This window comes from Chondrus crispus, genomic scaffold (genome assembly GCF_000350225.1).
Source record: "Chondrus crispus Stackhouse genomic scaffold, scaffold_93, whole genome shotgun sequence".
NCBI lineage: Eukaryota > Rhodophyta > Florideophyceae > Gigartinales > Gigartinaceae > Chondrus > Chondrus crispus.
Window position 1 is genome coordinate 141,864 of NW_005178827.1, and position 27,022 is coordinate 168,885.

Below are 27,022 nucleotides of genomic sequence, written 5' to 3' on the forward strand. Positions count from 1 at the left end.
GGTGAACTCAAGCCTCAGCGAGCAGCATACGCGATAAGCCTGATCCATATAGTTTGTGTTCAGCTTCTCGATACCGCTGGCATTACTTTCTTCAACTCCACATCCAGCCAACAAATCCATTACGGCCTGCATTTGGAGTGCCTCACTCGTCTTCATCCATTTCAAGACTTCAGAATAGGCCACGCTTCCTGCTTATGGGACTCCCTTACTCGTAAAGTACGCGGATCGAATAGGAGGGAAGTACCTCAAGACGAGGTCTTCGGCCTTCACCATTTCTCAATGTCGATAGCGAGCTGACAATGTAGTGCATTAGTAACTGTGACTTAGATCTGTTCGGGTATCCCCAACAGGCTCCCGATAGGAACCTTACTTCGGCGTCCTTCCCCTATAAGAAATGCCACCAGTTTACCACGCTGAAGCCAAGACAACTAGTAATATACACTTAGTTTCGGTTGCCAGCGAGTGAAGAAGACAAACCGCAGGTGCGACTCGCGATACAACAGCCTGAAGACCTCTCAAAGCAAGGAAATCAATCTGCGTGGCTGATAAAGGGGCGGTCCGGACGGACGTAAATGCAGCAGGCCCCTCCTCGACGGTATAGTGTGCACTAGTACGAAAGTGCTGTAACAGAAGAGAGTGGAGCGGTCGCAGTCATTGAGGTTAGTCTGCATTGGTAGCGCAGTCTAAACGGTTGTTGCAGGGGTCCGGGGGGTGCCTAGAGCATGATTCACAATTTCTACATGTAAAAAATCAACCCTGATTCCAATGAAATTTCGCTGATTTTTTCCACATGTAACTTACATGCGCAGATCTGCACCTGGGCCCTAGGCCAGAAAATTTAACGGGTGCTTGGAACCTCAAAAACTGTATTATTTTGAAATCATAGCAGGGTTCCACCAATGCTTGACCAGGGCGCAACCACTGACCAGTGTACAACCACTCGTGTAGCTTCAAATCCAACTCACAGTTGCGGCCCTTTACTGCACCATCCGTCCTTCCTCATCTGTCTTTTGCCCAAACTGACGCTTTCTATGTCACAACTGGCGCACTTCAAATCTCTCTCGTCTTCACATACACCATCGCTGCATAGCACAGCAGCGCTTCTCCCCTCTCGTCATCGCCGTGGTAATCTCTGTTTCCTGGACGGCTTGTTCCGCCTTTCTGTTTCACGCGTCGCGTCTATCTCTATCATCGTTCAGGTTGCTGGTTCTCTGGCTGCTAGCGACAGCGCTTTGCGTTAGGCAAGTAAAATCTGAGTGCCCCCTTCTTGCAGGGTTCTCTCTTCGGAAAGTGGATTGTTGGTTTTTGGTTTTTGGTCTGAGTCTAATTCTTATAGGGGAAGGACGCCGAAGTAAGGTTCCTATCGGGAGCTGGCTGGGGATACCCGAACAGAATTAGACAGGTTTCAAGTTGGTCAAGTTTAGAGACTCAAGAATGGCCCCGAAGAGTCGTAAATCTCCTCAGAGTCGTAAGACTCCTCAGGGGCGCAGGAGTGCCCGTGTTACGAGACAAAGGGCTTCACCTGCGTCTCAAAGTACCGCTGCTGGCCTAGCATCTTCTGGTTCCGGTCCGCAGTCTGCAAAGGACCGTGGTTTTGTTGGGGGCCAATGTGGTTCTGTTTGCTCGTGTTAGTGCTAACGTTGCACGCGTGAGGGTTGGAACTGCGAGCTCGTTCGGAGAAGAGGGTGGAAGACTACTTTATAACGTGCATGGCCACGACATGAGGGAACTTATGAATCGGACCGAAATCGCGCCTATCTGGAACACAAGTTGGGACACGGGTCGTGAGTCAGTTACATATGCGTATAAAACTCCCTCAAACGAGGAAATGCCGCATCCCAAGACACTGGCTGACATTCAGGCCTCTCAACGCTATGCCTGGTCTCTGGACATGATGGAGGTTGAGGGAGATGCCCAAGTGGACATGATGGATAACGATCTCCCTGATGCACCCCGACCTCCGCCTCAGCAGTTTCTTGAGCAGAGTGCCTCAGCTCCTCTTACCCCTGAGAACAACGGTACACCTGTTCGTAAGAGGCTCCTGAGGTATGAGAATCAAGAAGAAGGCCCTCTAGTAAAGAGAATACTCTTGGATACCCCTGCGCGAGGTGATGAGGGAAGGCCTGCTTCCCCAGCTATGTAGTTGGTTAAGACACCCGAAGAGGATAATATGACCCCTCATCCACCAGCTGATGAGGGTGATAGTCCAGGAGACCCCGCAATCACCGCCCAGATTGGGGCTGGAGCTCTTCGAATGTCTGATTATATGCCCATAAATGTGATGGTGAACATCAACAGCGTTGAGTTCCCCGACTATGGTCATGCGGCGAGAGAAACGGAAGTAGGACACATCAGTGGTACGAGGGACAGCTTCTTGGGTAATGGTTATCTATCCAGCACGGGAACCATTACAATCACTGTAACAGACAATAGGTTCCTGGAGAATCCCGAAAGCTTCTTGCAAAGTGGTAGACGTCTCCATCTCTCATCGAAGGGAGTCGACGGTGGGCACAGAAAGGAAGGTCTCGTGCAGGCGCAAGCGTTAGCAAAGACACCGGAAGAGCGTGAAAAGCTAACGTGGGTACCGGCGCAAGTATATCTAAGTCCTGATGGGCTGCCTATGTCTGACTTTGAGATTATCGGCGTCGGTGCCAATCTCAACGTACTCAACAGTACCGTTCGCAAAACAGACTTTGTCGACAACATCCATAGCGCCATGTCATGAATTCGCCTTATGATGGAACAGACTGGTGTGCAGTTGTCCACTCTGACTCGACGGTCTGTTGTTATAGTTATGGACTGCATGCGGCTTCTACCTTCTATATCAGCAAATCAGCGCGGACGATACGCAGCCATTGCTATGGGCCTTCTTCGAAACGGTATCCCCTCTAGTGCTCTCAAACAAGGCTCTGGGCAGATTGGATTGACCCACGTGGACAACTCAACATTCCTTGGCTTCGACAGGCTTTGCATGTTGCTTGCTCTGCAGTGCTTGGATCGCTACCTAACCACTGCAGTACGGAGAGGTGCTTTTGAACAGTCAAGGGTACTTTTCTTTCAGCACATACAGGCGTTTTACATGCACATACGCGTATTAGGTACTGCAAGAAAGCTTTCTGCTGAGCAGTTGCTCGATTTGGAGATACAGATCACCACATCACGTGTCCAGGTACGCAAAATCATCTGTAACAACATGTACAAGTCTGTTTTCAAGGCTAAGCTGACAATGAATAGGTCTCTGGACACGAGGATTGCAAATCTCAGGCGCGACATACACAAGCATTTTGAAGGTGACCAGCCGAGGACACCGAAGCCCGCAGTCTCCGCCCCGTCACAGCCCCGCCGGACTGCGAGGGCGAATGCTGGTAAGCCGCCTGCAATGGCGCCTGTGCCTGCTGCTCTCCCATCGGTGGGTAAGAGGACTCTTAAGGCGAAGGGGACCGGTAAGGTTTCTCGTTTGAAGAAGCCATCCAAGGTTCGGGAACTGGTTCCGGAACCGAGTGATTATCCGAAGGAACATGAAAAATTCGCTGATGACCTACCTGGCCTTCTACCGCCCGGCTTTAATGACCCGGAGCCTTGGAAGGGAGAGGATCAGCCAAGTTCGGCGCACTTTTCCGCACTTAGGCCTCATCTATGGGGAAGATGGGGACAGGAGCACCAGAAAATAGAGCATCAGTCTCCGTGGTTGCGTTCGCTGTTCGTTCCGGAGAACCATCGTGCGCATGCATTCGTCAACTGCAAGCAAATGATAGCAATCCATCATGCGGTGTACTTGCGTGCCTCTCGTCTCCAACACAAGCACCTCGGGACAACTACGGCACATCTTTTAGGGAGCAATTTACCGGCTCGCAAGAAGAGTCCAAACACCGCGATACGTTGGTCTCCGGATGATGCTCTTTGGGTTGCTGACACGGAGAGAGATGAGCTTGCGAATGAGTACTTCGCTCGGCAAGCAAATTCCCTCGAGCAGCAAGGTTTCGGCATCATGGAGGGCTTCATGTCTGATAAAGACGTCCCCAAGGAACTGACAGAGCTCCCTAGTTGTGGTGTGAACGGTGATGTGCTCGAGGAGATTTCTAACTTCCTATTAGAATCGGTCCGTGGAGAAGAGGCATTGAAGGATGAGGCGAACCGCTCAGTTTGGAATCCCATCGTTAATGCTGGCGAAAGGGATGAGGATGATCGTGAGAAGGGAATTGGACGCTTCCTAACCACCCTCCAGGCTGTCACAACTAAGATGGAGACAGAAAGCACCTGGGTAGCAGTCAGGCGGGCCCTGCTCGATGTCCGTCTAGTCCAGATGCTGGCGGCGATGAGGGTGGGCCATGGTAAGGATGGAAGGCCTGAAATGGCTATGTCGGTAACTGGGGGAAGGTTCTTATACACCGGTGAAGGCTGTCCGAGGCAGGCGTTCCACACTGACTTCAAAGTTAACAAGCGAAGGGACCCCCATAAGGTACCTGGGTATTTTGCCGTCTGTACAGGGCAGTATGAAGCTCATCTATGAGTTGTTCTTTACTCCCACAGGTACCTCCGTTACTCTTCAGGTGCAATCAGAGTGATTTCCAATGCCGTTAGGGCAAAGAAGATATGAATTCCGCCGTACTCCGTCTTCTTCGGTCGAGGAGATTTCTGTCATGCTGGGGGGTCTCATGATGATTCTGATGGCATGGGTAAGAATGGATGTATCCGATATCACATCTACTTTGTCCCAAGGCATATTAGGCTGATCGACGGGGTTCATTTCATTAACGACTTGACTCCCGACTTCGATACCAGTTCAGTCCCGTACGACAGCTCAGACGAGGAGGAGGATGAGGTCCCCCATGTGAAGAGCGCTGAGGAACAAAAGTCGGGACGTGACGACGGTCCTTCGTCGGACATTCCCAGTAGAAAATCGGATGAAAACAGTTCCGATGAAGAAGACAGTTCCGATGAATAGGATGAAGAAGGTTCTCTTGATAACGGATCTCCTTCGAACACTCCATAGCTCAATGCGTAGATGTAATGTTTATGCATACCACGGCGCTAGACTGCAATAGCATTAAACTTACTTGCTCGTATTGCTTTGTATTCTTCAATCATGCATCCGTTCCTCTAACCTTGGGTGACTGCAGGTATCAGTGACCGTTACGAAAAGCTTCTTCCATATGAAACGTAAAACTGGTGAGACGAATGCGCTTCACAACTTGTCCTCTTACTTCATCGAGACATATTAATTCCGTCACGTGCCCTCACCCTCGTCCAGCTCCTTTCTTGCTTATGTCCCCGAGACCACATCCTTTCTAGCAGCCCTACCCCCTACCTCATTTGATCAACCATGAAAGATTCCGTACTACAAGGTCTCCATTACGGAGCAAATATCGAGCTCTACTACTGTCTCGATCGCAAAGGTTCTGAAAGTGAATCTGTGTGGTGGCCCGCCACAGTTGAGAAGCTTTCTTTTACACATGATAGCAGGGGCCCGGCTCTATCAGCCTCTATAAGGTTTTCTCCCTTGCATGGCTTTCATTCTTCAGTACAGAACGTTGTGTTTGACAAAGAACAGCAGGTCAGGGACAAGCAAAATGTTCTTTACTCTTGGGCGGTTCCCTCCTCACGCCGCTCTATCAGATTCAGACTCTCAGTCACAGCGAAATGAAGAACTTTCTGAGGCCGAAGAGCAAAAGAAAGACGAAGACTACAGCCCAAATGTTCACCGTATGAGTATGGGGAAACGGAAGAAGCCAGAAGTACCCGAGGATCCTTTTGATGAAATACGGGATGCTGTTCAAGAAAGACGTCTGTATGAAGATTTAGAGCGAGCTGTTAAACAGGCTCGAAGCATCATTAAGGAGCATGCTAGAACGCTTTTTCGTCTACAATCTGAACGGATCATATCCAGTTTACAAGATGGGAATGGGAATCTTTTCCCACTGGACTTCTTACGGTCACGAGTGGTGCCATTCCTACAGAAGCCTCCCTTAGCTCCCTCTCGATTTGCTGCTGTAGAACTACGTCAAAGCTTTCAGTTCTTCTCGCAAGAGCATTTCAAACGAAGCTCCGATTGCACCCTTTCTCAGTTTGATCATGTACTTGACTACGTGCGCAGGACTGTTGGGGATAGAGCTATGATATGTCCTTCTTATGAGATTGTTAAGGCTAATCCGCAGGCAGAAGTTCGTATCTTGTTCTCATCCTTCGAGTCCCTCGCACGTACCTTTGCCCCAGTATCTTCGGTTTTGCTTAGAAGAGTCGTCCTCAAACAAAAACTGGAACGTGGCACTGGATCACTCACCGGACTTCGCATTCTAGGATGTGTAGTGCAAAGTGAGAAGGACCCTTTGGTTCCCATGTACCTCACAGTGGGTAAGGGATTGGCGCAGGCAGAAGAAGATAGAGACTTGCCTGTCTTAACAAGGAAAAACACGTTGTGGAATGGCGTGGAGAATATGTTTAAGGAGTCTCTAGTCATGATGAACGCAAAACCGTACGAGCTCCTAAGCATGACAGAATCCGTACTCACGACCGACGAATTTGAAATAATGCAGGAACGGTTCTCGTTTTGTATCACATGGAAGCGCTAATCACACCTTGATCTAGAAAGGATACTGACTCTAGCCCCCAAGCGGGTCGAAGTGCTTGGGACACTGGAGGCGACAATTCCTTACGTCCTAGTCAGGGATGAGATACATTGCAAGGAAGTTGCTAGTCTCTGTTCCAAGCTCACATTCGAAGTTGATTCGTAATCACGCATTGAAACATTCTCTTCAAATCCCATTAAATATCACGTACTCCAGAGACATTGAATACAAATCCATGTACTTTAAAAGACCTGCAATTTGTGACATATTGCATACAAATGTAGTTCACTAATCGTTACCTTCACAGCGACATACTTACACCACAGAAATTCACAGTATGTCTCTGTACTTCACTCACTTAAACACTACCTTCTGCAGGGCAACTATCTCTTCATCCATTTCCTCGCTTTCTGCACCTTCTTCGGCTCCAATAAAGAGATTGATCCCATACGCATCTTCTTCTTCCTCATCTGACCTCTCATTCAAGTTCATTCTGTTGTAATCTTCTGTGGTCAAACGAAGCACTTTGGAGTACAGAAGGTTCAGACGACTCTTCGCGGTACCAGGGACTAGATCTAGAGCGAGAGTTTCAATGCTCCTGTCAGCGAAGTCCGGCTGATGTTCATCAGGTAAGCTTCTTGAGTTGTTGCGATGCAAAGTTACCATATCTCTGAACAAACAGGCTATTACATATACCACCTTCATAGAGCATGAATGTAAGGCCAAGAAGTCATCAGGCTTCAAACTGTAAACGAATCGTTGGCAGTACAAAAGTGCCACCAGCAGAAAGTTCACATTCCGACGTAGAGTCTTGTTCTCCCCGCTCCCAACCAATGGCTTTTCCTGAAATACTTCAATCTCATACTCCACCTTTATCGACAAGTCTTCTCGGTGTGCATCGAGAAGCTCCTGCCACTTCTTCAGGTTCTTCGAACATGTCGCTCCTTCCACTCCGGATTTCCAAACCTCGGCGAGGGGCACTTCACCGAAATTGAAATGCATCGGACTGTTCACGAGGCTGGAGAGGAATGTAGGGGATACTTCGCCGTGCCAAAGGAAACCCATCTCGATGAAGAACTCGTTTCTCACAAACTCCCTTGACTTGTTCATATGCTGCACGTTTCGCTGGTTCACCATCTTCACAATCTCTTCCCCAAGTGTCTGTCTTTCCACTGCCTCCTCAGACATCGCTCCAGTCGCTCCCTCTAGCCCTCGACTGACTGGAGCGCCCCTAATCTTGGACGTTGACACGTCATCCTTCAAATGGACATCATTGATGAGGCTCTTCCTCACGAAACCTTTTCGCAGCCACTTCGGACGAGGGATACCGGACGCTTCATCCCCGATAACAACCCGATCAACTCCAATCGTCGGGTTGTTTTGGGCCGTCGTGATAAGAGACAAGCACAACTTCCGACGAAAGCGACAAGCGATACTGTGGGCTTCGAACTTGGAAAGCGCATCCATGGACTTCTCGCGGGGCAATCGACTGAAAACCAACCCATGCATCACACTCTCTACTGCCAACACAACATCCTTCATATCCGGCTCCTCCTCATTCGTTCCGCACTCTGTCACTGCTTCCATCACAGTACTGATGAACTTCATCCCAAATATACGACTGTAGAACTTTCCTGACTATACTTGAGGCAAGGGGGCGAGTTGAGCAGCTATAAACTGTCGCGTATCCTTGCTCTTTGATAACCCTGCCATCACACGGATAGCCAAGTTCGTGGCGTCCTCACACTTCTCCATCTTCTTCTCCAGCGACTTCTCAACGTCGATTACTTGCTGCTTCAGCTGTGAAAACGCCTGCGAAATCAGTTGCCTTATGGCTTCATGAGACTTCTGAATCGCCTTTTGGGAAAGAAGAGTAGCACTTGGACTGGGCTGCTCCTGTCCTCTTTGCACCGTAAGACCAGGTGAAAGACTCTGCGAGCCACCTTGGGAGTCAATGATGCGAATGCGACGCGAAGCCTGGCGAACAGCTTGCATCGGAGTCCTGAAGCGAGATTCGGCTTCTCGTACAGGAGCGTTCTCCGACGGTGTGAATCCTGTAAAATGCGGAGTTAGTTCTCGGACTCGTTTGCGCGGAGGAGTCTCGGCGACAACCTCATCATCCTTTTTTTGAATCGCGGCTCTCTTACGCCGGGATGTTCTTCGGGTAACATCCGCGCCCTCTTGTCTACTCCTCTTACGCGACGGAACACTGTCGCGAGTTGCCGACAGAACGAGTGATGCAGTATCCTCCCCAATGCATTCTTCGATTTCAGGGCGCCGACTGCCGGAACTCGTTGGGCGAATGACCTTTGCACCGGGGCTACGTTTGCCAAAGCCTTCCGGATCTCCCTGCGATGCATGCTCCGCGCCGGGTGTCTTCTTGCGCTTCGCCTTCGCGCGGCCTCTGGAGGCGCTAGCCCGTCTATTCATCGCTACAGAAGGCAGGCGAATATGTTTAAGTAAGAAGGGTTTGGAAATGGAGGAAGGAGTGAAAAGGAGGATGGAGTGAAAAGGAGGATGGAGTGAAAAGGAGGATGGAGTGAAAAGGAGGATGAAGTGATAAGGAATGGAACGAAAAAGAACGTGCTCTTTCGAAGCTGGACTAAGCAACAGCGTGGAGAGTGTGCTAGCGCAGAGGTGCGGAGAACCAGTGAATGTATATCGACGCGCAGGCGAGACGTGGAGATGTGTACAAGTTTAAAAACAGCATGCAATGAGTATGCGAGTGATACCACCAGCACGTACCATGATTACATATTCCAGTTTGTGTTTACCCTGGCCCGTGAACGTCTGACCTGAATGCCAGAAAATATAGCCGTTACAGCCGGGTAGAATTGCCGAGGTAAACTTACCGCTCACCAACAGAGACCCGGGCGGCGTGTAATAATGTCCAGAAACATTGGGGTGGGCCGCGCTCTTGAGCTCATAGTATCGCCCAAAGGCATATATCTATTGCCAATTTGGCACAATTGTGGAGCGGCACCGGACGCCCCCGGACCAATCACGTAGGAGGCAATTTCTGCCAAAAAATCTCACCCGGGCAGGTCATGGCGGGCGCCACCTGTGCAACCAAATGGGGTACGGCAATTTTTGGGCTAAAAATCGCCCAGAAATTGATTTTACAAGATTTTGACCTTCCTGTGCAATGTCTTGGGTCAGTCCGTAGGACACCAACATTTCCATTCCTGCCGGAAGTTCCGACCTTCGAACAAAATTCAGTCCGGCACCTGTGTCCAACACGGACAACACTCGACTCATCAATCCGACCGTTGGTCCAATATCCGCGTAAACTTTGTAGTTTTTTCGCGCGAGGACCAAGATCTTTTCATGACATCCTTGTCGCTTAACCCTGTACCAGGGCCTGCGAATTTGATCCATCGGACGATCCTTGTCTCGACTTAGAATTTTCTCGACAACAATCGGCTCCTTCGGCTTACCCCCTATTTCAACTACCTCCTCGTCGAGGCCTTCCCTTCTTGCTAGAGACGAGGAACGGGACTGAGTCCTGGACGCAGTAAGTTGAACCTGCGCCTCTCGTGACTCCTTCGAGATTCCCCTCCCTAGTTTCCCTGCGGCTGCGGGTTCCTTCTCACGTCCGACGACGCGGGCCCCGCGGCGGGCCCTCTAAAGGGTTGGTTCGACCACGGCGTTGAAGCACTCGGCGTGCTCGCCGTCTGCGAATCGAACCAATTCTTGACCTTCAGATAACTCGTCGATGGTATCACTAATCTCTCCATCGGAGACAACGCCTCATAATTTCCCAAAACTGGGTGCATTTCCTGGAGGGAAAGAATGCGCGTTGGCGCGGAGTGCCCCTTTTCGTAACAGTGGTAGCACACCAGTCCGTGCTTCTTGACGGGGTACTGCGGCCTTGGTCCTCCACGGGCCTGCGGCCTTCCATGATTTGGCGACCTTCCCATCCAGCCTGGCCTTCGAAACGTTGTACCCTTGTCTTCCATCGGAATGCGCTGCGCCGGCGTGTGGCCGCGCCCCCGGAACATCATCACGAGATCTGTGGGCTCTGAAAACGACTCCGTCGTGTATGTGGGCGTCGGTAAAGTTGACGACCAGCTTGCCCTGTAGTCCTCGTGTCCGTAGCCTTCTGATGGCTCAATAGAATCGCCTTCGGCGACGAACGCTCCCTCGTAATTTTCATTATTTGTCTGCGCACTGCGCTCCTCTGACGCGGAGATTGACTCCGCTAAGTGGACGGCGGCGTGACCTTTACGACCGGGATAAGAAGCCCTCGGCTTGTTTCCCGCCCTGAACGTCGACGGCGTCTGAATCGTGACCTTCTTGGTCTTCTTGTCCTTAGCGCGGCTCGCCGAGCCATGGGCCTTCGCGTAATTTACCAATCTCAAAAATGAGACATCTAGGTTATCTTGTGGATACTGCGAGACCATGGGCTTGATACTGGCATCTAGCCCCTCGATGAACATGGTAATCTGCTCCTCCATGGAATAAACATTCCCGCAACGATTGCTCGCGTCTGTCAGACGAATGTAAAATTCCATCTCGTCTTCAGACGGCCGCTGTTGAACTTCTCGCAACGCGAGCACGGCTTGGCGAATCGACTCGTCTGTAGTGCAACACCCGTCTCGGGTAGGGTGCGAAAGGAAGTGAGAAAGGGAAAAAATTGGATACTGTAGTCCGGGTTTGGGGGACACACGTGTGCGACGAAGCGCACGATTATTCTAATTATTTAATTTATTTACTAATTGGATCTAGAATCTAGAGCCGGGACCTACTGTACTTGCCCCGGCGGGGCTCTATATAACTTAGCCCTTTGACCGACCAAGTCAATAAAGCCAACCCGAGTTGCCAGAGTTTGATATCGCCTTGGTCGAAGTCCGTCTTTTACAAGACATTTCCTTCTACTCTAGCCTACTGTATCCTTTGCGCTCGGGGGTCCCCTTTTTCCTTATCAATTTTCCTTTATTTCCCTATCCTAATTTCCCTTATTCTTGAGTTGGTCCCACCTTGTAGGATTGCGATCCGCAACGTGACGTCATTAGCCATCGGGCTTCTGTGTTGGTGCACCAGTGGTGCTTTTCTCAGAGTTGGTTCCATCGGAATATGGTTGCGACCGATCCGGTGTTGGTACTTTGCCATCGGGCAGTACGACGGTGTAGCGCTGCTACGTTTTCTTCTTTCCCGACGGGCTACGTTGCGACGTCCCTGTCGAAGACCTTATCAAGGGTATAAGGTGTACAAAGCACTCTACGAGCATTGGATTTACGACCCACCGGACCAGGTTTACCTAGACAACCCTCTGAACTCGTCGAGCAGTTGCCTTTACAAGACTCTACCACCATTTACCGATCCCGGGCTGGGCCCTTCTCTTTGCCCCCCCTATCAGGGATCCGAGCGACTGCGGGCCGCAAACCCGCTTAAAGAGGACAGGGAGCTTCGAACACTCCGTAGCGCTATGCCGTTGGCAGTTGTTGTTTTTGTTGTTGTTGTTTGTGTAGGACCGTCGGACCTTGGTCTCTGCCTGACACGCATTGCACTACATCGTCGGTTGCGAAACTCCTCAACAACTACTGTACGGCCTCTGGCCAAACGGACACCTTTCCGTGATGGGACCCAGCCGTCTGAGACACAAAAGTGTACTGTCTCAAGGCGATGCCGCTTAGAAATTCGGGCAACAAGCGAGTCGCTGGTCCCTCATTCATCTCCTGAGTATCGAACTCTTGAACCAACTTCGCCAAAAAGTCCAACACAAGGACGCCGTCTTCTCCTGTGAACGTGTTGCCCTTCTTCACCTTAGGTGGAATATCTCTCCAGATTTTTCGCACGGTGGTCCGCCGGGAACTTGAAAAATATTTCTGCGGGTTCCGCAAGCGGTACGTTCGGTACGAAAGTAATTTCTTGAAGAGGTAGTTGGTCGGATTCAGCTCCTCCAACTCCTCCCATCGCGGTCCGCGCCGCGTTGCGACATTTTCGGGTTCCGCGTCCTTGTCTCTCCGCGAGGCGGACGAAGTGACTCCGCCTCGTCTGGAGGAAATTTTCTTGCTTGACGAAATTCCGTTTCCATCTTCTGAACGGCGTTCGGAATCGCCTGAATGGTTCGACGAGCCGCCGCCACCATCTTCAGAGTGACCAGGCGACTCTGACCGTGAGTTACGGTCCTCCGGATCGTCACTACAGTGACCCTTGCTTGTACGTCGCTTGTCCTTCTTGGAAAACTTCGACTTGGAACTCCGCTGTCGAGCGGGCTTGTCCTTCTTCGACGAACGGTCGCCCTCTCTACCCGAAGGGAGCCGCTCGTCGTCCGATCCTTGCGGAGCTTGATCCGCGGCCTGCTCAAGATCCTTGAGACGTTGCGCGGCGCGATCGAATCGGTCATCGATGCTTATTCTAAATTTTCCTAAGGACTCCAAGGCTTGATTCGCGTCGCGCCTCGCGTCCTTAACTGAGAGTTTCAATGAAGCTAGGACCTCCGGCTCCGCTCCTTCGGTTACCTCACCTCGTTCCTTCTCGACAAGATCCACGCGAGCTGTTAGCTCTCCCAACGCGATGTGGAACTCGGCTGCTTGCAACTCCAGTTGCTTTCGCACTAGGGCCAATTCATCCTCGAGAATTTTCTTATTCTCTCGGCGAATTTCGCTGCCCATCTTCTCGAACTTCTCGTCGAGGTCAGTCTTGTCGGCGGCAATCCCGGTAGGGGATTCTTGATCTCCGGGATCCGTGGCTGTATTGGCCTGGCTCCGGGTGCGAGGACTCCTCGGGATCCTCGACGCCCGTGCCGATCCGCTTCTACTCGTCCCGGGACCAACGTCTCCGGGTGCGCTTTTAGACGTCGTTCGGCGTAGCGAACGAACCTAACAAAAAAGATACGAGCAAAAAATAAAAAAGAGACTCCGTACCCAGACCAACTTCCTTGTCGTAGACAAAACCGTTCTAGGTCGGGAGACCACTTTTGTAGTGCAATGCGCCTGTTAGGCAGAGACCAAGGTCCGACGGTCCTACACAAACAACAACAACAAAAACAACAACTGCCAACGGCACAGCGCTACGGAGTGTTCGAAGCTCCCTGTCCTCTTTAAGCGGGTTTGCGGCCCGCAGTCGCTCGGATCCCTGATAGGGGGGGCAAAGAGAAGGGCCCAGCCCGGGATCGGTAAATGGTGGTAGAGTCTTGTAAAGGCAACTGCTCGACGAGTTCAGAGGGTTGTCTAGGTAAACCTGGTCCGGTGGGTCGTAAATCCAATGCTCGTAGAGTGCTTTGTACACCTTATACCCTTGATAAAGTCTTCGACAGGGACGTCGCAACGTAGCCCGTCGGGAAAGAAGAAAACGTAGCAGCGCTACACCGTCGTACTGCCCGATGGCAAAGTACCAACACCGGATCGGTCGCAACCATATTCCGATGGAACCAACTCTGAGAAAAGCACCACTGGTGCACCAACACAGAAGCCCGATGGCTAATGACGTCACGTTGCGGATCGCAATCCTACAAGGTGGGACCAACTCAAGATTAAGGGAAATTAGGATAGGGAAATAAAGGAAAATTGATAAGGAAAAAGGGGACCTCAGAGCGCAAAGGATACAGTAGGCTAGAGTAGAAGGGAATGTCTTGTAAAAGACGGACTTCGACCAAGGTGATATCAAACTCTGGCAACTCGGGTTACCTTTACTGACTTGGTCGTCAGAGGGCTAAGGTATATATCGCCCCGCCGGAGCCACTACAGTAGCTCTCGGCGCTAGATCGTAGATCTAATCTAATGTTAAATAACTAATATGCAACTAATTAAAATTAATAATTAAAATAATAAAGTGAAATGATTTCCACTTTTGCTTGTCATACCCCATCATTTTCATTTCTTTTCACCCCCCTTTTCAGGTGCGTATTGCACTACACCGGAGCCCCCAAAGGCGTGCAATTCAAGCACGCTAACTTCTCCAACATTCTCCTCACCTCCCCCATGGACCTCGGCATGGCCCACGGCGTGCGCGTGGGTCAGATTCTCAGCATCGCCTTCGACACGAGCGTGGTGTAGTGCAATCCCCGTCTCGGGTACGGGGTGAAAGGAAGTGAGAAAAGGAAAATAATTGGATACTGTGGTCCGGGCTGGAGGACACACGTGTAATTATTAATTTTAATTAGTTGCATATTAGTTATTTAACATTAGATTAGATCTACGATCTAGCGCCGAGAGCTACTGTAGTGGCTCCGGCGGGGCTATATAGCATAGTCCAGTTACCAACCCAAGTGAGTAAAGGTAACCCCAGTTGCCAGAGTTTGATATCACCTTGGTCGAAGTCCGTCTTTTACAAGACATTCCCTTCTACTTTAGCCTATTGTATCCTTTGCGCTCGGAGGTCCCCTTTTTCCTTATCAATTTTCCTTTATTTCCCTATCCTAATTTCCCTTAATCTTGAGTTGGTCCCACCTTGTAGGATTGCGATCCGCAACGTGACGTCATTAGCCATCGGGCTTCTGTGTTGGTGCACCAGTGGTGCTTTTCTCAGAGTTGGTTCCATCGGAATATGGTTGCGACCGATCCGGTGTTGGTACTTTGCCATCGGGCAGTACGACGGTGTAGCGCTGCTACGTTTTCTTCTTTCCCGACGGGCTACGTTGCGACGTCCCTGTCGAAGACTTTATCAAGGGTATAAGGTGTACAAGGCGCTTTTCGAGCACACTGCGGAGGCAAAACCGTGAAAAACAATAAAAAGTATTGTTTTTGGACGATAGTTTTAAAGAAATAACGAAACGTTGTCCAAAAGCAATGTTTTTGACATGGAAAACATTACTATTATTGTCCAAGGACGGTAATTAGATTGCATTAATAACAGTACTATTGTATGTGTGGCGGCAATACATATAGACCTAAGAAACATTCTCAATGTTGTCTATGAACGGTACATCGTCACTTTTTCTGAAACAACAGAAGTTTTGTTTATGAACATTCCAAATATTGTTTAAAAGCGAGGAAATGACTTGCAATCACAAAATTAACTCGTCAAATGTTAACGAGGCGGGTGACAGCATTTATGAGGTTTCCGAGGTGATTCTGATGCGGAAACGCAAGAGGCGAAAACTGGACTTGCTAAAAGCAATGCCTAGTGCCAATCGTCTCTTATTTACAGACGATGGTAAGGCCGTCAGAGCGTCTGACATGGGGAACGATAATGAAGACTCATCAGATGAGGAAGACCTTCATGGTATATCTGACTACGCAATGACCGTGTCATCCCGTTTGACCCAGAGTGTCGGCGCAGGGTGGGGTGCGTTGATGTCTTCACATGTGCGGCTTGTCGGGCCTCAACGCGTGATGGAGGGGTCCAAGCTGGAGGCTCGTGTTGATGGAGTGCCACTGGATGTTGTGAAGAGTTTATCGTCCAACTGCGAGAAGCGAACAGGGGAGCAGTCTGAGAAGAGTGCTCCTGAGGTTTGCGTGATTGCGTATGGGGTACCGTGGAATGCGTCCCTGTATGACGATGGACAACCGCATCTGCTCACCATTCATTCAGCTTCGCAGCGGCATGCTTCGCACCCGTTTTCGTTTAACGGGGTGCCTGAGACTGGGATGAAGGCGAGAGTGATACGATTATTGTCTGCTTTGTTTTCGCTTTCTGACTTCGAAGCAATGTCGCCCAAGTTATGTTCTCTAGGCTTTCTCTTTACTTTTGCGTTTTGCATTCCTGGTTTGCTGCGAAAAAGAGCAGCGACGTTTGTTCTGTTTACCATGGCAGCGCTTCTGAGGTTCGGGCCTGCCTTTATAGTGACCTATCAGCTCAGAGAGGCTGATGCCGGTCTGGGGATGGCAGGACTGAAATCAGTGTGGTTGCCGTCTTCCTTTCATCCATCGGGCGTGGATTTACCGTATATGTTATCTGTAACCGTGTTGTTTGGGAGCTTGGTTCCTGTATCGTTTTTGGTAACAGTAGGTACAGCAGGGCGGAAATCTGGGTCAACCGTGCAGTGCTGTCGTATCACATGCGGAGTGCCACCGCAGTAGCATCCCGTCGCCGTTTCTTGTGCGGAGTGCCACCGGAGTGGCCTTCCCTCATCTCTTCATAGCTCGTCGAATTTCGCAAGTCGGGCGCCGTTATTCTTCGTCTGCAAGAAGCCCACTGGCTGGTGGACCGTGATCCGAAGAGCGCCGTCAGGTGGATGGCCGTCAGCTAATAATCCTTTGCGTGCGGCAAGACCGAGGTCGCGCGCCGGTTTCTGCACGAGGCTACTGCGCTGGACGCAGGCTTGGCACCAGCGTGCGTCGCCGTGGGACATGCGTGCGGCCTCGACCTCGATGTTTCACTAAGCCGCGACGCTCCATCGTGCGCCGCACGCTCTCCATCCTCGTCGTCTGCTGCCTGCTCTACTCTAGCGTCCTTTCCCCCCGCGCGCACCATGCAACACCCCCCCGCCCCCGCCACCTCACCGCCGCCCTATCCCCCGCCAGCCACCACCCGGCCACGATCCCCCACACGTGCGTGGTCACCCGCCGTCCAAAAACCGTCCAAGACACAACGCCCTGTGCCGCCTGGGCCTGGCGGATGCGCTGCTTGACATCGACGCTCAGGTGATCCGCGGCTACGCCCTCTTCCTGGGCCCGCGCGCCGAGCGCCTGCCGTACCACCAGCCTTCCAGAACAACTAACTGGTCGTATACCTGCTGGCCATCGCGGCCGACTGGCTGCAGGGGCCCTACGTCTACGCGCTGTACGCCGCGTACGGCTACGGGAAGGAGATCGCCCAGCTCTTTATCGCCGGCTTTGGCTCGTCCGCCATCTTCGGCACTTTTATCGGCTCCATCGCCGACAAGTATGGCCGCAAGTTTAACGTCCTAGTCTTCGTCATCACGTACGCCCTGTCCGGCATGACCAAGCACTCGCCGAACTTTGCTACCTTGATGGTCGGCAGGCTGCTGGCGGGCATTGCTACCAGCATCCTCTTCTCGGCCTTTGAGTCGTGGCTTGTGTCGGAGCATAACAACCGCGGCTTTGATCCCAACCTCATCGCCGACACTTTTTCAAAGGCCCAGTTTGGGAATGCTGTCGTCGCCATTGTCGCAGGCCAGATTGCTGGCATGGTCGCTGCCCAGTTTGGAAAGGTCGCCCCGTTTGATACGGCCGCTGTCATCCTCGCCGCCACGGGCCTCATTGTCATGTTGTCCTGGTCCGAAAACTTTGGCGATAGTAGGCAGACCGTCACCGGCGGCTTGCGCAGTGCCTGGCATATGATGATTGCCGATGAGAAGATCTTGCTTGTCGGCATCATTCAGTCCTGCTTTGAGTCTGCCATGTATCTCATGGTCTTCAGTTGGACCCCGGCGCTACAGGCCGCGTCGCATGCCATGTCACTTGGCGAGATTCCGCATGGCATGATCTTTAGTTCCTTCATGGTTTGCTTCATAATTGGAAGCATTTTATTCGTCTTTCTTATGAAGACACAACCCGCTGAGCTATTCATGCGCAATATGTACATCATAGGCGTCGTTTGCTTTGTCGTCACCACCATATAATCCAATGTATGGGAGGTGTACGGCGCTCTGCTTGCGTTTGAGGTCATTTGCGGTTTGTACTTTCCGGCTATGGGTACCATGCGAGCAAAGTATGTTCCCGAGGTCACCCGATCCGCCATTATGAACTACTTTCGTCTTCCTTTGAATCTCATAGTCTGCCTCATTCTGTACAAAAACTATGAGAATACCACCGTCTTCTGCCTGTGTGCCGTCATGATGGCCATTGCCGTCATATGCCAACAGCGCCTTTTCAGTGCTTCAAAAGTCTCCATCGGCACCAAAGATGAATGGACTACAGAAGAGCGCGCCGAACTCGTCGAAGAGGGCGATAGCACTGTTTAAGATGCTGTGCGGTAAATCAACTTGCCCGCCTACCCCCCCCCACACCCATACTATCGTGGGCTTCACCTGGCGAAACATGCGCTGCTTCTGAGACAGCTCTGTGGCAAAAAAAGGCTCGCCACAATGCTCGGAATTTAGAGATGCGAGTTGGTAGTACGCAGTAGAACAGTGGAGTGTAATGTTGTATTGCATTGAATGTGTTTCAGCCCGATGGATAAAACGGCCCGTGTTAGAATCAGTCATTGAGAGGTCTGACATCTATCAGTGCGAGTATGGTGCGTCCCAAGCGTTTTCCCAGCACGCTCCAGAGCAGCACGCTGTTCTTCATGCAAGGTTGCGGAGAATTTGTCTCTCTGTAAAGAGCTCTCCTCGCTTTGCGTCTAAAGTCTTCAATGCCTGCCAGTTGACTTTTGTTGCCAGCTTTGATTCGCGTGCAATGCGCCTTTCGAAATCCAGATAATCAAGCCACAAGTCCACATTTGTGTTCGCCGATTGCAAAGCCGTTGCTGCTTTAAAAAGTTTTCTTGTTTGGAAAGGGAGCTGAAGCACGTCTGCACCAGATAGTTGTCCCTGACTCTGCATGCGGTCATAATTTTTCATTTGAGACCGGATGGCCGAGTGTAATGACTTCAATGTGAGCGGGGGCAGGGAAAGCATGGTATCGCAAATGCCCTGCAACTGTTTCAGATTGCCCTCTGAAGATAACCATGCGCAGAGAGCTCTCTCCTCATCGCGCCCTCGAAAGGGGATGAGAACCTTGGCCGTCAACACATCGTGCGATTTTCTTGACAAGGGACAAGTTTTTGATTCTAGCATGTTCGCAAAGTGGTTCATAGACCAGGTCTGACGGTCTTTGGGATCCACACCGTCGGGGCCTTCCGTTCCGCTACTAGAAAAATCACCACTGAAAACTTTTCCAGACTTGATGAGGACAAGCACTTTCTTGGCGAGGGAAGTAGCTGCCTGGTGCTGTTCGCAAGTGCTGATAAGGGCGATTAGGTTTTCCCAAACTGTTGGTAGTGGGTTGGTGGGAGTAAGGGAATGGGATGGGGTAGTGGAAGGTTGGCCGGCCGGCGCAGGCACGGGAGGGAGAAATTGGAACAATTTATTCCGAATGTTGTTGGAATGGAGACTGATCTTGAGTCGAGCACGAGAGGCGTTTCGGCAAAACCTTCGGCCCTCGAAACGGCACTCGGCGTCGACATGCAAGAGACGGGCTCCCTCGCCCCCCCCGCGGCGTCAACGCGAGCGGATAGGACGAACAAGTACCACGCGCACTACTCTACGACGCGCATCTACACTACGATAGTCCCCAAACGCGGGCCTTCCCTCCCCTGGCCCTCCGCGCGGTAATCACGTGAGCAAGTCGACGATCTGGTCGACGACGGCGACAAGAAACGGGGGCGTCTTCTGCGCGATAGGGACGACGACATCGACGACCTGGTCCACAAGCGACGGATGTCCGGGCTCGAGCACCTCCCTCGCGAAGCAAAGCACGAAGCCGAGCGCGGCGGCGCGACCATTGACGCTCTCGGCGGCGTTCCAAAAGGAGCGCGCCGGCCTGACGGCGGCGCGGCCATCGCCTGCGGCGGGGGTGGAAGCGTCGACGGCGGGCGCGACCGTGCGCGCAGGCGGGGCTCGCTTGTGCGGCGGGGCGTTGGCGATCTCGGCGAAGGCGGTGGCGAGCAGCTCGCGGCGCTGGAGGCCGGGCAGGGTGACGAAGTCGTCGTGGGAGAGGCGCGCGGCCGAGGCGATGCGCTCGTTGTCCAGCTGTGCCACGGCGCGTGCGCGCAGCCCGTCCAGCTGGGCCACGGGGTCGGGCCACTGGGTCGGGCAGCGGGCACGCGGCGGCGGGCGCAGGCGGCGCGACGCGCGGCGCGACGCGCGCAGCAGCAGCAGGCGCAGGCGGCGCGCTAGGAGCGGCAGCGAGACGCGCGCGCGCGGCGGCAGAAGTGTGTTGAAGGCCAGCGTCACCGACACGGACACCACCGCCAGCACGCCCGCCAAGACCGGCGGCGGCAGTGCGAAGGCCGGCGCGGGCGCGCAGCGCCGGCACATCGGCCCCGGGGGTGGCGCGCGCGGGCGGCACAGCGTGCGAATGGTGGAAGTGGCGGGCATGGTAGAAGCTGTCTTTTCAATCAACTCATACATACTTCTGAAAACTGTTTTCCCGCGAAACAGTTAAGTGATCTGCACAAAAAGTCGCAGTTCGAGTTTGCCGCGCTTCCCAACGTGATGGGCAATTCTTTCAGGCGGTATGTACGGCGTTTTACGCATAGTGGTTCCGAAAACATCCCTTCAACTTCGAAGGCACTCCTCACACCCCAGGAAAACATTTCGACTTCCGAACGCACCACTTGTCCTCCTCCATCAAATCTGCGATCTTCGTTACCCCCTCGCGCGAAATCAGCCGTTCTCGCATCTCACCGACCTCCTTCTCCAGACACGTCGTCGCCTCCTTCATCACCGCGCCAACCTCTTCACACTACAGAACCTTCTTCCCTTCAATCACACACACCAGCGTCTTCGGGTGCAGATAAGACACGGCGGAGATCTTCCCGTTTGCGATTTCGGACAGATTCTGTGGGACCTTCATTCCAAGTCATAGCTTCGCCATCATCCAGCCCCCAAAAAGAAGCACAAGGAAACATGGGTCTGCGACGTACAGTGTCCGCGCATAAGAGGCGTCCATTGCCATTACAGGCCAGAATTGGAAGCGCCGAGAAGCGTCGAAGACTAAGACCCTCTCAGACTGAGGCCACACGTTCGAACCCTACTGCGCGGGTACCCCTGTCGAATTCATCTGCGCTTGAGAGCACCGAGTTACAGCCTGCCGCACGTTCGAACCCTACCTTGCACCCACCCCGATCGAATTCATCCGCGCTTGAGAGCACTGAGTTGCAGCGATCCATAGTGGCAATGCACAAGAGGTTGGCAGAAGAGCTGGCCAGCTGCAATGCCACATTATCGGACCTAGTGAAAAGCAATGCCAATACGGCGTCCAGTTTAGAGGACATCAAACTCCTCATTCTTCAAAGCTCTGCAGGTAGTTCGCGAATACCATCTCGATCAAGGGTGCAGGGAGGGTCTCGAAAAGGTGCAACTAAGAACCTGGAAAAGGACGTTCTCAAAGACAACCCCACAGTTATTATCGAAATCAATGCCGCAGTGAACGCGGATACCGTGTCAAGATCGCTTGCACAGACTCTCTCTTCGTTTATGGATGTCTATCACAATAACCAGGATGACCCCCGGATGACATTGCGTGTCGTCAGCGTCCTCTTGTTCGGGCTCAAACATAACAAATCTCGTTCAGAATTCAAACACGGACTGGGCAAAAAGCATGCAAGTTTTCGCTTCAGTACAGCCAAACGTGCGGTGATGAACGCAAGAAATCTCTCCGACGAAAGTATACGAGCATATGCGGCAGAATTTACAACAACCAAAGCCTTTATTGATAGGGATGCTGACCGCAATGGAATTGATGTTTATGTTTCTACGAAGCCTTCTTGGCTGCAACCAGGTGTTTTGGACAAGCAAACGCTGCACACCGCGCGAATGCATCACGAGTGCGTGAAGGCCGAGTTACCTCCGGATCCCTCCTGCCCGGCTAGGCGCAAACATCTGTTCATATGCAAGAGGATCGTCACTATTATTAACGACTGTTTGAGAATCTCTCGGGATCGCTCAAAGGTCAAAATGTTCGAGAGCGGCCTCTTTCTACTGGTTAACTGGAGTGAATATGACTCTTTCCATCGCTCTCACTCGTCACCCACCTTTCGATTTTTGCACAGTGATGCGGAATCCGTCCCCGCTTCCGAGATCCCTGACACTACTGTAGGGTGGGATACACACACATCCGTCACCAATCGGAAGCTTCTGGCTGCTCTTATATGGGAAAGCAAAGACCTGGTGATACAGGCGACTTATCAGGTCACCGTCACTGGTGGTTCGAACGGCGAAAACCGTGTCACAGAGATCAAGCGCAACATTAACATCTTGCGAATTGCTCTGCGCTTCGTCTGCGCCTATTGCCATTGTGGTGAGGAAATGACTCTTGGATCACATGGGTCAATGCTTCGAACAGTCTATCGGATTGCTCGGTTTCTGAGGCAATTGTTCTCTGTTCGGGCGAACTACAATCTTTCAGGTACAACGGCAACGCATGATGAGGCAACAGCTGTCAGTGGTGACGTGACAAGTGAGAGGAGCCAATCTTTGATACCCGAAATCACGCTGCGAGAGATGTTACCGGGTAGATCGGAGAAAGAGAAGGTTATCAGTGGGGCGTTGAAAATCTCCAAAGAGACATTCGCCAGATTAAACATTTCTGCACCGCAAGACATTGACAGCAGCGAAAGCGCTGTGCTAAGCGGCACCAATGAGTGGAGACATCAAACAGAAGATTTGGAAGATGATTTCGACAGTGACGATGATGATATGGCGGGAATGCTAGACTAACATTTCTGCCCTGATAGGTTACGTAAAGTTCGGATTTGCACGACCAGTGTCAAGACGGGTTCAGCAGTACGCGCTAAGCTGCATGCCAACAATTGCACGCCTTCACTATCAGAAGCTGCAGTATTAGAGCAGGTGAAAAAGTCGGAGCTCGTTCTAGTGGAGGACATCACTCGGGAAATCGCATGAGGGGCGCGATCAGCATTCGAAAAAATCATTTCGGCTGCTCATGTCGGCAAGAGTGAACAGGGCGGAACCGATATAGTTTATCCTACCTCCATAGTCACCCAATGAATGAACGAATTGCACCACCATGTATCCCCCAACTTTTTCCGAGCAGCATCTCACTCGTTCAAACCGAAGAGCATGTCCAAGCATGACCCATTCTTCGGTCTTAACAGTCTCCCTAACCCGGATCTCCGCCTCCTCCAGCTTAGACGGGTCCAACAGGACCTCGCTAAGCACCCTGAAAGCAAAGTCCGTGACGCTATGAAACTCGTCCGGGCATCCCTTGACGCCGCGCATGGCGTCCTTCGTGACAGCGGCGTGGTTGCGGCAGATGGCGTTGGCGGCCTGCTTACGGTGTTGGGCGCCCTCATGGCCATCGTTGAGCACGTGCTTGCTGCGGGCCGTCTCGACGGCCAGCGACACCGGGCTCCGCGTGCGCAGGAAGGACACCGGACCGATCTGCGGTGGCAGGGCGCCGATGTGGGTTCAGTCGTCGCTCTGCAGGTACGTGGCGGGCTCCCAGGCGTCCCGCGCGGCAAACCAGCGGCGTAGGTTCGGGCGGCCGTCGGCTAGCTCCAGGTTGCACCAGAACTTGAGAGAGGAGTGCGCGCGCTCGAAGATCGTGGCTGGGGAGGAAGGGGTGTTAGGATCAGGCGGGCATTGTTTGGAGAAGCAAAAAAAGCGAGGACAAAGGTGATGAGGACTTACAGAGATGTCGACGAACGAGGGCTCCGGGCCCGGGTAAAAGAAGGAGCCCTCAAAGTCGCCGAGGCAGGTCTCGATGAGATCGAGGGTGTGGTTGACCGGTTCCAGGCCTCTCCCGGGGCTAGACATGGCGCCTCGCAGGGCGCCGAGCCACGAGCCGGTGAAGACGCGCTCGCGGCGCATGTAGCGGTGAAAGGCCTGCATCATGTCGTTATCATCGACCGGAATCATCTGGCGGTACGGTGTCTGAAACGTGTCCTCCAGCAAGAACATGATATCCATGGACACAAATTACAGTGAATGTACACAAAAATGGTGATTTGTGTCCACACTTTTTGTGTATTTTGGGTTTCAGGAGGCGCCCATTATTGGGCGACTCCGAAAAACATAAATTGTGTACACACAAATTTCCTTGTGTATGTGTGTCGTATTTTGTGCCTTGGCACGGAAATGCATGTGAACAAAAATTTGTGTAAGACACATTTAATGCCAATTCACCCTCAGTGAGGTGTCAGCACACCGGCGGACGGATTGCGGTACCCCCTTCACGCCCTATCCTATGATACTGACGAAGGAGCCGCTGGCTTGGGGACAAATATCGGGTGCCGGCTCCTCGTCGGAGTCGGCAACATGAGCCATGTAGACGTTGGGCTGCGGGGTTGGACAGCGGCTGATACGACGGAGGGAAAATGTGGAGGGAGGCCAGATCGAAATAGGAATGAGGTTGCCGAGGGGTGGGATGGGTTGATCGGACAGATCGCAGAGAAATATTTGAGCACATGGTATGATATAGGGTGGCATAGGTGGGTGCGGATGTGCGTTTGTGTCTTTGCACAAACAATTACATCGGGAGGGGAACGAAGAGCGAATCGGCAGTTTGTGTATGTACAAACACCTCCGACTCAATCAAAATCGGCGGATTTGCGCATACACAAAAAGTGTTTTTATGTTTTTCGGAGTCGCCCATTTCTTCGATGACATTGCGTCGCAGAAAGTCAACAAAAGATTGCCAAGGCCGTGCAATAATTTGTTTGCCAAAGAAGCATGTTGAAATCGTTAGCTGGATACCCTCTCCAGAAGAGCGCGACTTCTATGCAGCCTTGCATGACTGCACCAAGACCCAGTTTGATACATCTGTCAGAGAAGGCAAAGTCATGAAGAACTACGCATCTATTCTTGAATTGCTGCTCAGGTTGCGCCAAGCTTGCGATCATCCGTACCTGGTATTCGCTGCAGCGCCCAGTAAGGATTCAGTCGTAATGAAGGACAGGGACAAACTTTTCAAACAATTTTTGCAAGCGGGGTCCTCATCCCAATTTGTTGAGAAGATATTTAACGACGCTGAGTCTGGCACACTGCAGAGGTCTAAGGAGTGTCCACTTTGCTTGGATGTGATTGATGGTGCTGTTGCACCGAGAGAATGCGGCCATCCGGCTTGTAGAAGTTGCTTGTTAGAATGCGTGCAGCGGACCAAGAGGTGCCCTGTCTGCAGAGCTGACATTACCTTCGAGAGCATTGCTACGCTGCCAAGGGCTACTAGATTTTCAGTGGATCTCAAGACGAGATGGAGATCCAGCGCTAAAGTAGACGCGTTACTGAAGGACCTTGCCGAAATACAAACTCTCCGAAAACAGAATGGCGCTGAGGGAGTCGGAAAGACAGTCGTTTTCTCTCAATTTACGAGCATGCTAGATCTCGTCTGGATGGCTCTCGACAGAGCGAAAATTAAGTCTCTCCGTATCGATGGATCTGTTCCTCAAGCTCAGAGAGCAACAATTTTGGAGCGTTTTGAGAACGAGAAAGAGTTATCATTGTCCACTTCAAATGTCTTGCTTGTATCCCTTCGGGCGGGCGGCGTTGGTCTAAACCTTTGTGCTGCATCATGTGCCATCCTCTTAGATATTCACTGGAACCCTCAAGTCGATGCGCAAGCACAGGATCGTGTGCATAGGCACGGGCAAACCAGAGATGTGGTCATCAAGAGGTATATCGTGAATGGGTCGGTGGAGGAACAACTCCTAAAAGTACAAAAAAGGAAGCAGGATATCGCAGATGGAGCCCTCGGAGCAGCTACCGAGAAAGACAAGAAGCAGGCTAGGTTGACCGAGCTCAAGCTTTTATTCGCCGAGGCCTAAATTGTCGCTGCAGCTGTTTCGCCGGCACTCTGCTTGCCACGAACGCCTTGGTTCTTACTGAGATCAGTCTTCCTTTTTTGCTAGAGCGTTGAATGAAATCATCACACTCACTGAACAGGCAATGAAGAGCGGTACACATGACGGACTGATGAGTACAGCCAGAATGCCATGTGCTCCAACAACCTCTAAACACCACGAAAGACTTTTCAATAAGCAAAAAGGGGACCAAAACTCGCGCAACGGTTGACCGCTGCAAGATTGTAGCCTGCCGTGATGACATCACAGCTAGGTAAATACTACGATTGCACCCCTAGTCCCCTGATCACACTGAGGTTGCCCTACGAACGCCTACAGTAGGGTTGCTAGGGACGAGAGGGCTCGAAGGATGGCGATAACTCCTCGCAGTTGATCCCAGCTGGCATCATGTCCAACCGCCAACTTCTGGCTACTTCTCCAGTTAGTAATACCTCGCACAAGATTGTCGACATGCTCGACAAGCTCATCTGCAGCGCTTCCACAATTCCACACTGTTCCACTCCGGCTAGCGTTGGTAAAAAACTGACCTCCGGCATACGTACGTTGAAGGTGTCGGACTCTTCATCGCTCTGGTAAACAAGGCATGGACGGAGACTGCTCCGTCGCGGGTAACCCGGGCAAATTGGCCGTGAAAATGGTCCTCGGCCCATTCAAGAACGTCCACAACAACTACTCTTTCGCTCCCGCCTACCCGAACCACCAAGCCGCCCCTCCACCTCATCAACAGTCTCCCCCGGTCCATACACCTGCATATCCGCCCCGCCAACCCCAGCCGTACGCACACCAACCTCATTCCCAACAGTATCCACCCCACGATCAGACGTACCACCCGCACGCCTCGCAGTAAGAGCCCAGCTCGCATCATGTCCAACCGCCAGGATATCCCAGCGTCGGAGGAGCTCCATGTCATAACATGTAAGAGCTCAACCACAAAAAAAATACCAAATGGCATTGCACTGAATCATTTAACGCGTTTGTACTGAAACGTTCGACAACTTTTTGAAGTCTCTGAGACTTTCACAATTCATAGATGTGTCTACGACGACATACGTGACTAGGTGCTCATGTGTGGTTGACCTTTT

General features: G+C 51.9%; 4 protein-coding genes across 4 annotated transcripts; 3 read left to right on the forward strand and 1 right to left on the reverse strand.

Annotated features, from left to right (window-relative positions):
* The first annotated feature begins 18,556 nt into the window (after positions 1-18,556).
* On the forward strand, positions 18,557-18,838 carry CHC_T00008077001 (hypothetical protein). Its single transcript, XM_005711953.1, has one exon. It carries the CDS (start codon positions 18,557-18,559, stop codon positions 18,836-18,838), a length of 282 nt encoding a protein of 93 aa, XP_005712010.1.
* Positions 18,839-23,180: 4,342 nt separating this feature from the next.
* On the reverse strand, positions 23,181-23,435 carry CHC_T00008078001 (hypothetical protein). Its single transcript, XM_005711954.1, has one exon. The coding sequence runs from the start codon at positions 23,433-23,435 to the stop codon at positions 23,181-23,183; it is 255 nt and encodes an 84-aa protein (XP_005712011.1).
* A 646-nt stretch (positions 23,436-24,081) lies between these two features.
* CHC_T00008079001 (hypothetical protein) lies at positions 24,082-24,276 on the forward strand. Its single transcript, XM_005711955.1, has one exon. The coding sequence runs from the start codon at positions 24,082-24,084 to the stop codon at positions 24,274-24,276; it is 195 nt and encodes a 64-aa protein (XP_005712012.1).
* Positions 24,277-24,743: 467 nt separating this feature from the next.
* CHC_T00008080001 (hypothetical protein) lies at positions 24,744-25,904 on the forward strand. Its single transcript, XM_005711956.1, has one exon. It carries the CDS (start codon positions 24,744-24,746, stop codon positions 25,902-25,904), a length of 1,161 nt encoding a protein of 386 aa, XP_005712013.1.
* Positions 25,905-27,022: the final 1,118 nt, after the last annotated feature.

What these genes read in the sequence shown, in the direction of transcription:
- CHC_T00008077001 (XM_005711953.1), top strand. Translation starts at nt 18,557, where the DNA reads ATGTTGTATTGCATTGAATGTGTTTCAGCCCGATGGATAAAACGGCCC.
- CHC_T00008078001 (XM_005711954.1), bottom strand. Translation starts at nt 23,435, where the DNA reads ATGAGGGCGCCCAACACCGTAAGCAGGCCGCCAACGCCATCTGCCGCA.
- CHC_T00008079001 (XM_005711955.1), top strand. Translation starts at nt 24,082, where the DNA reads ATGGTGATTTGTGTCCACACTTTTTGTGTATTTTGGGTTTCAGGAGGC.
- CHC_T00008080001 (XM_005711956.1), top strand. Translation starts at nt 24,744, where the DNA reads ATGACATTGCGTCGCAGAAAGTCAACAAAAGATTGCCAAGGCCGTGCA.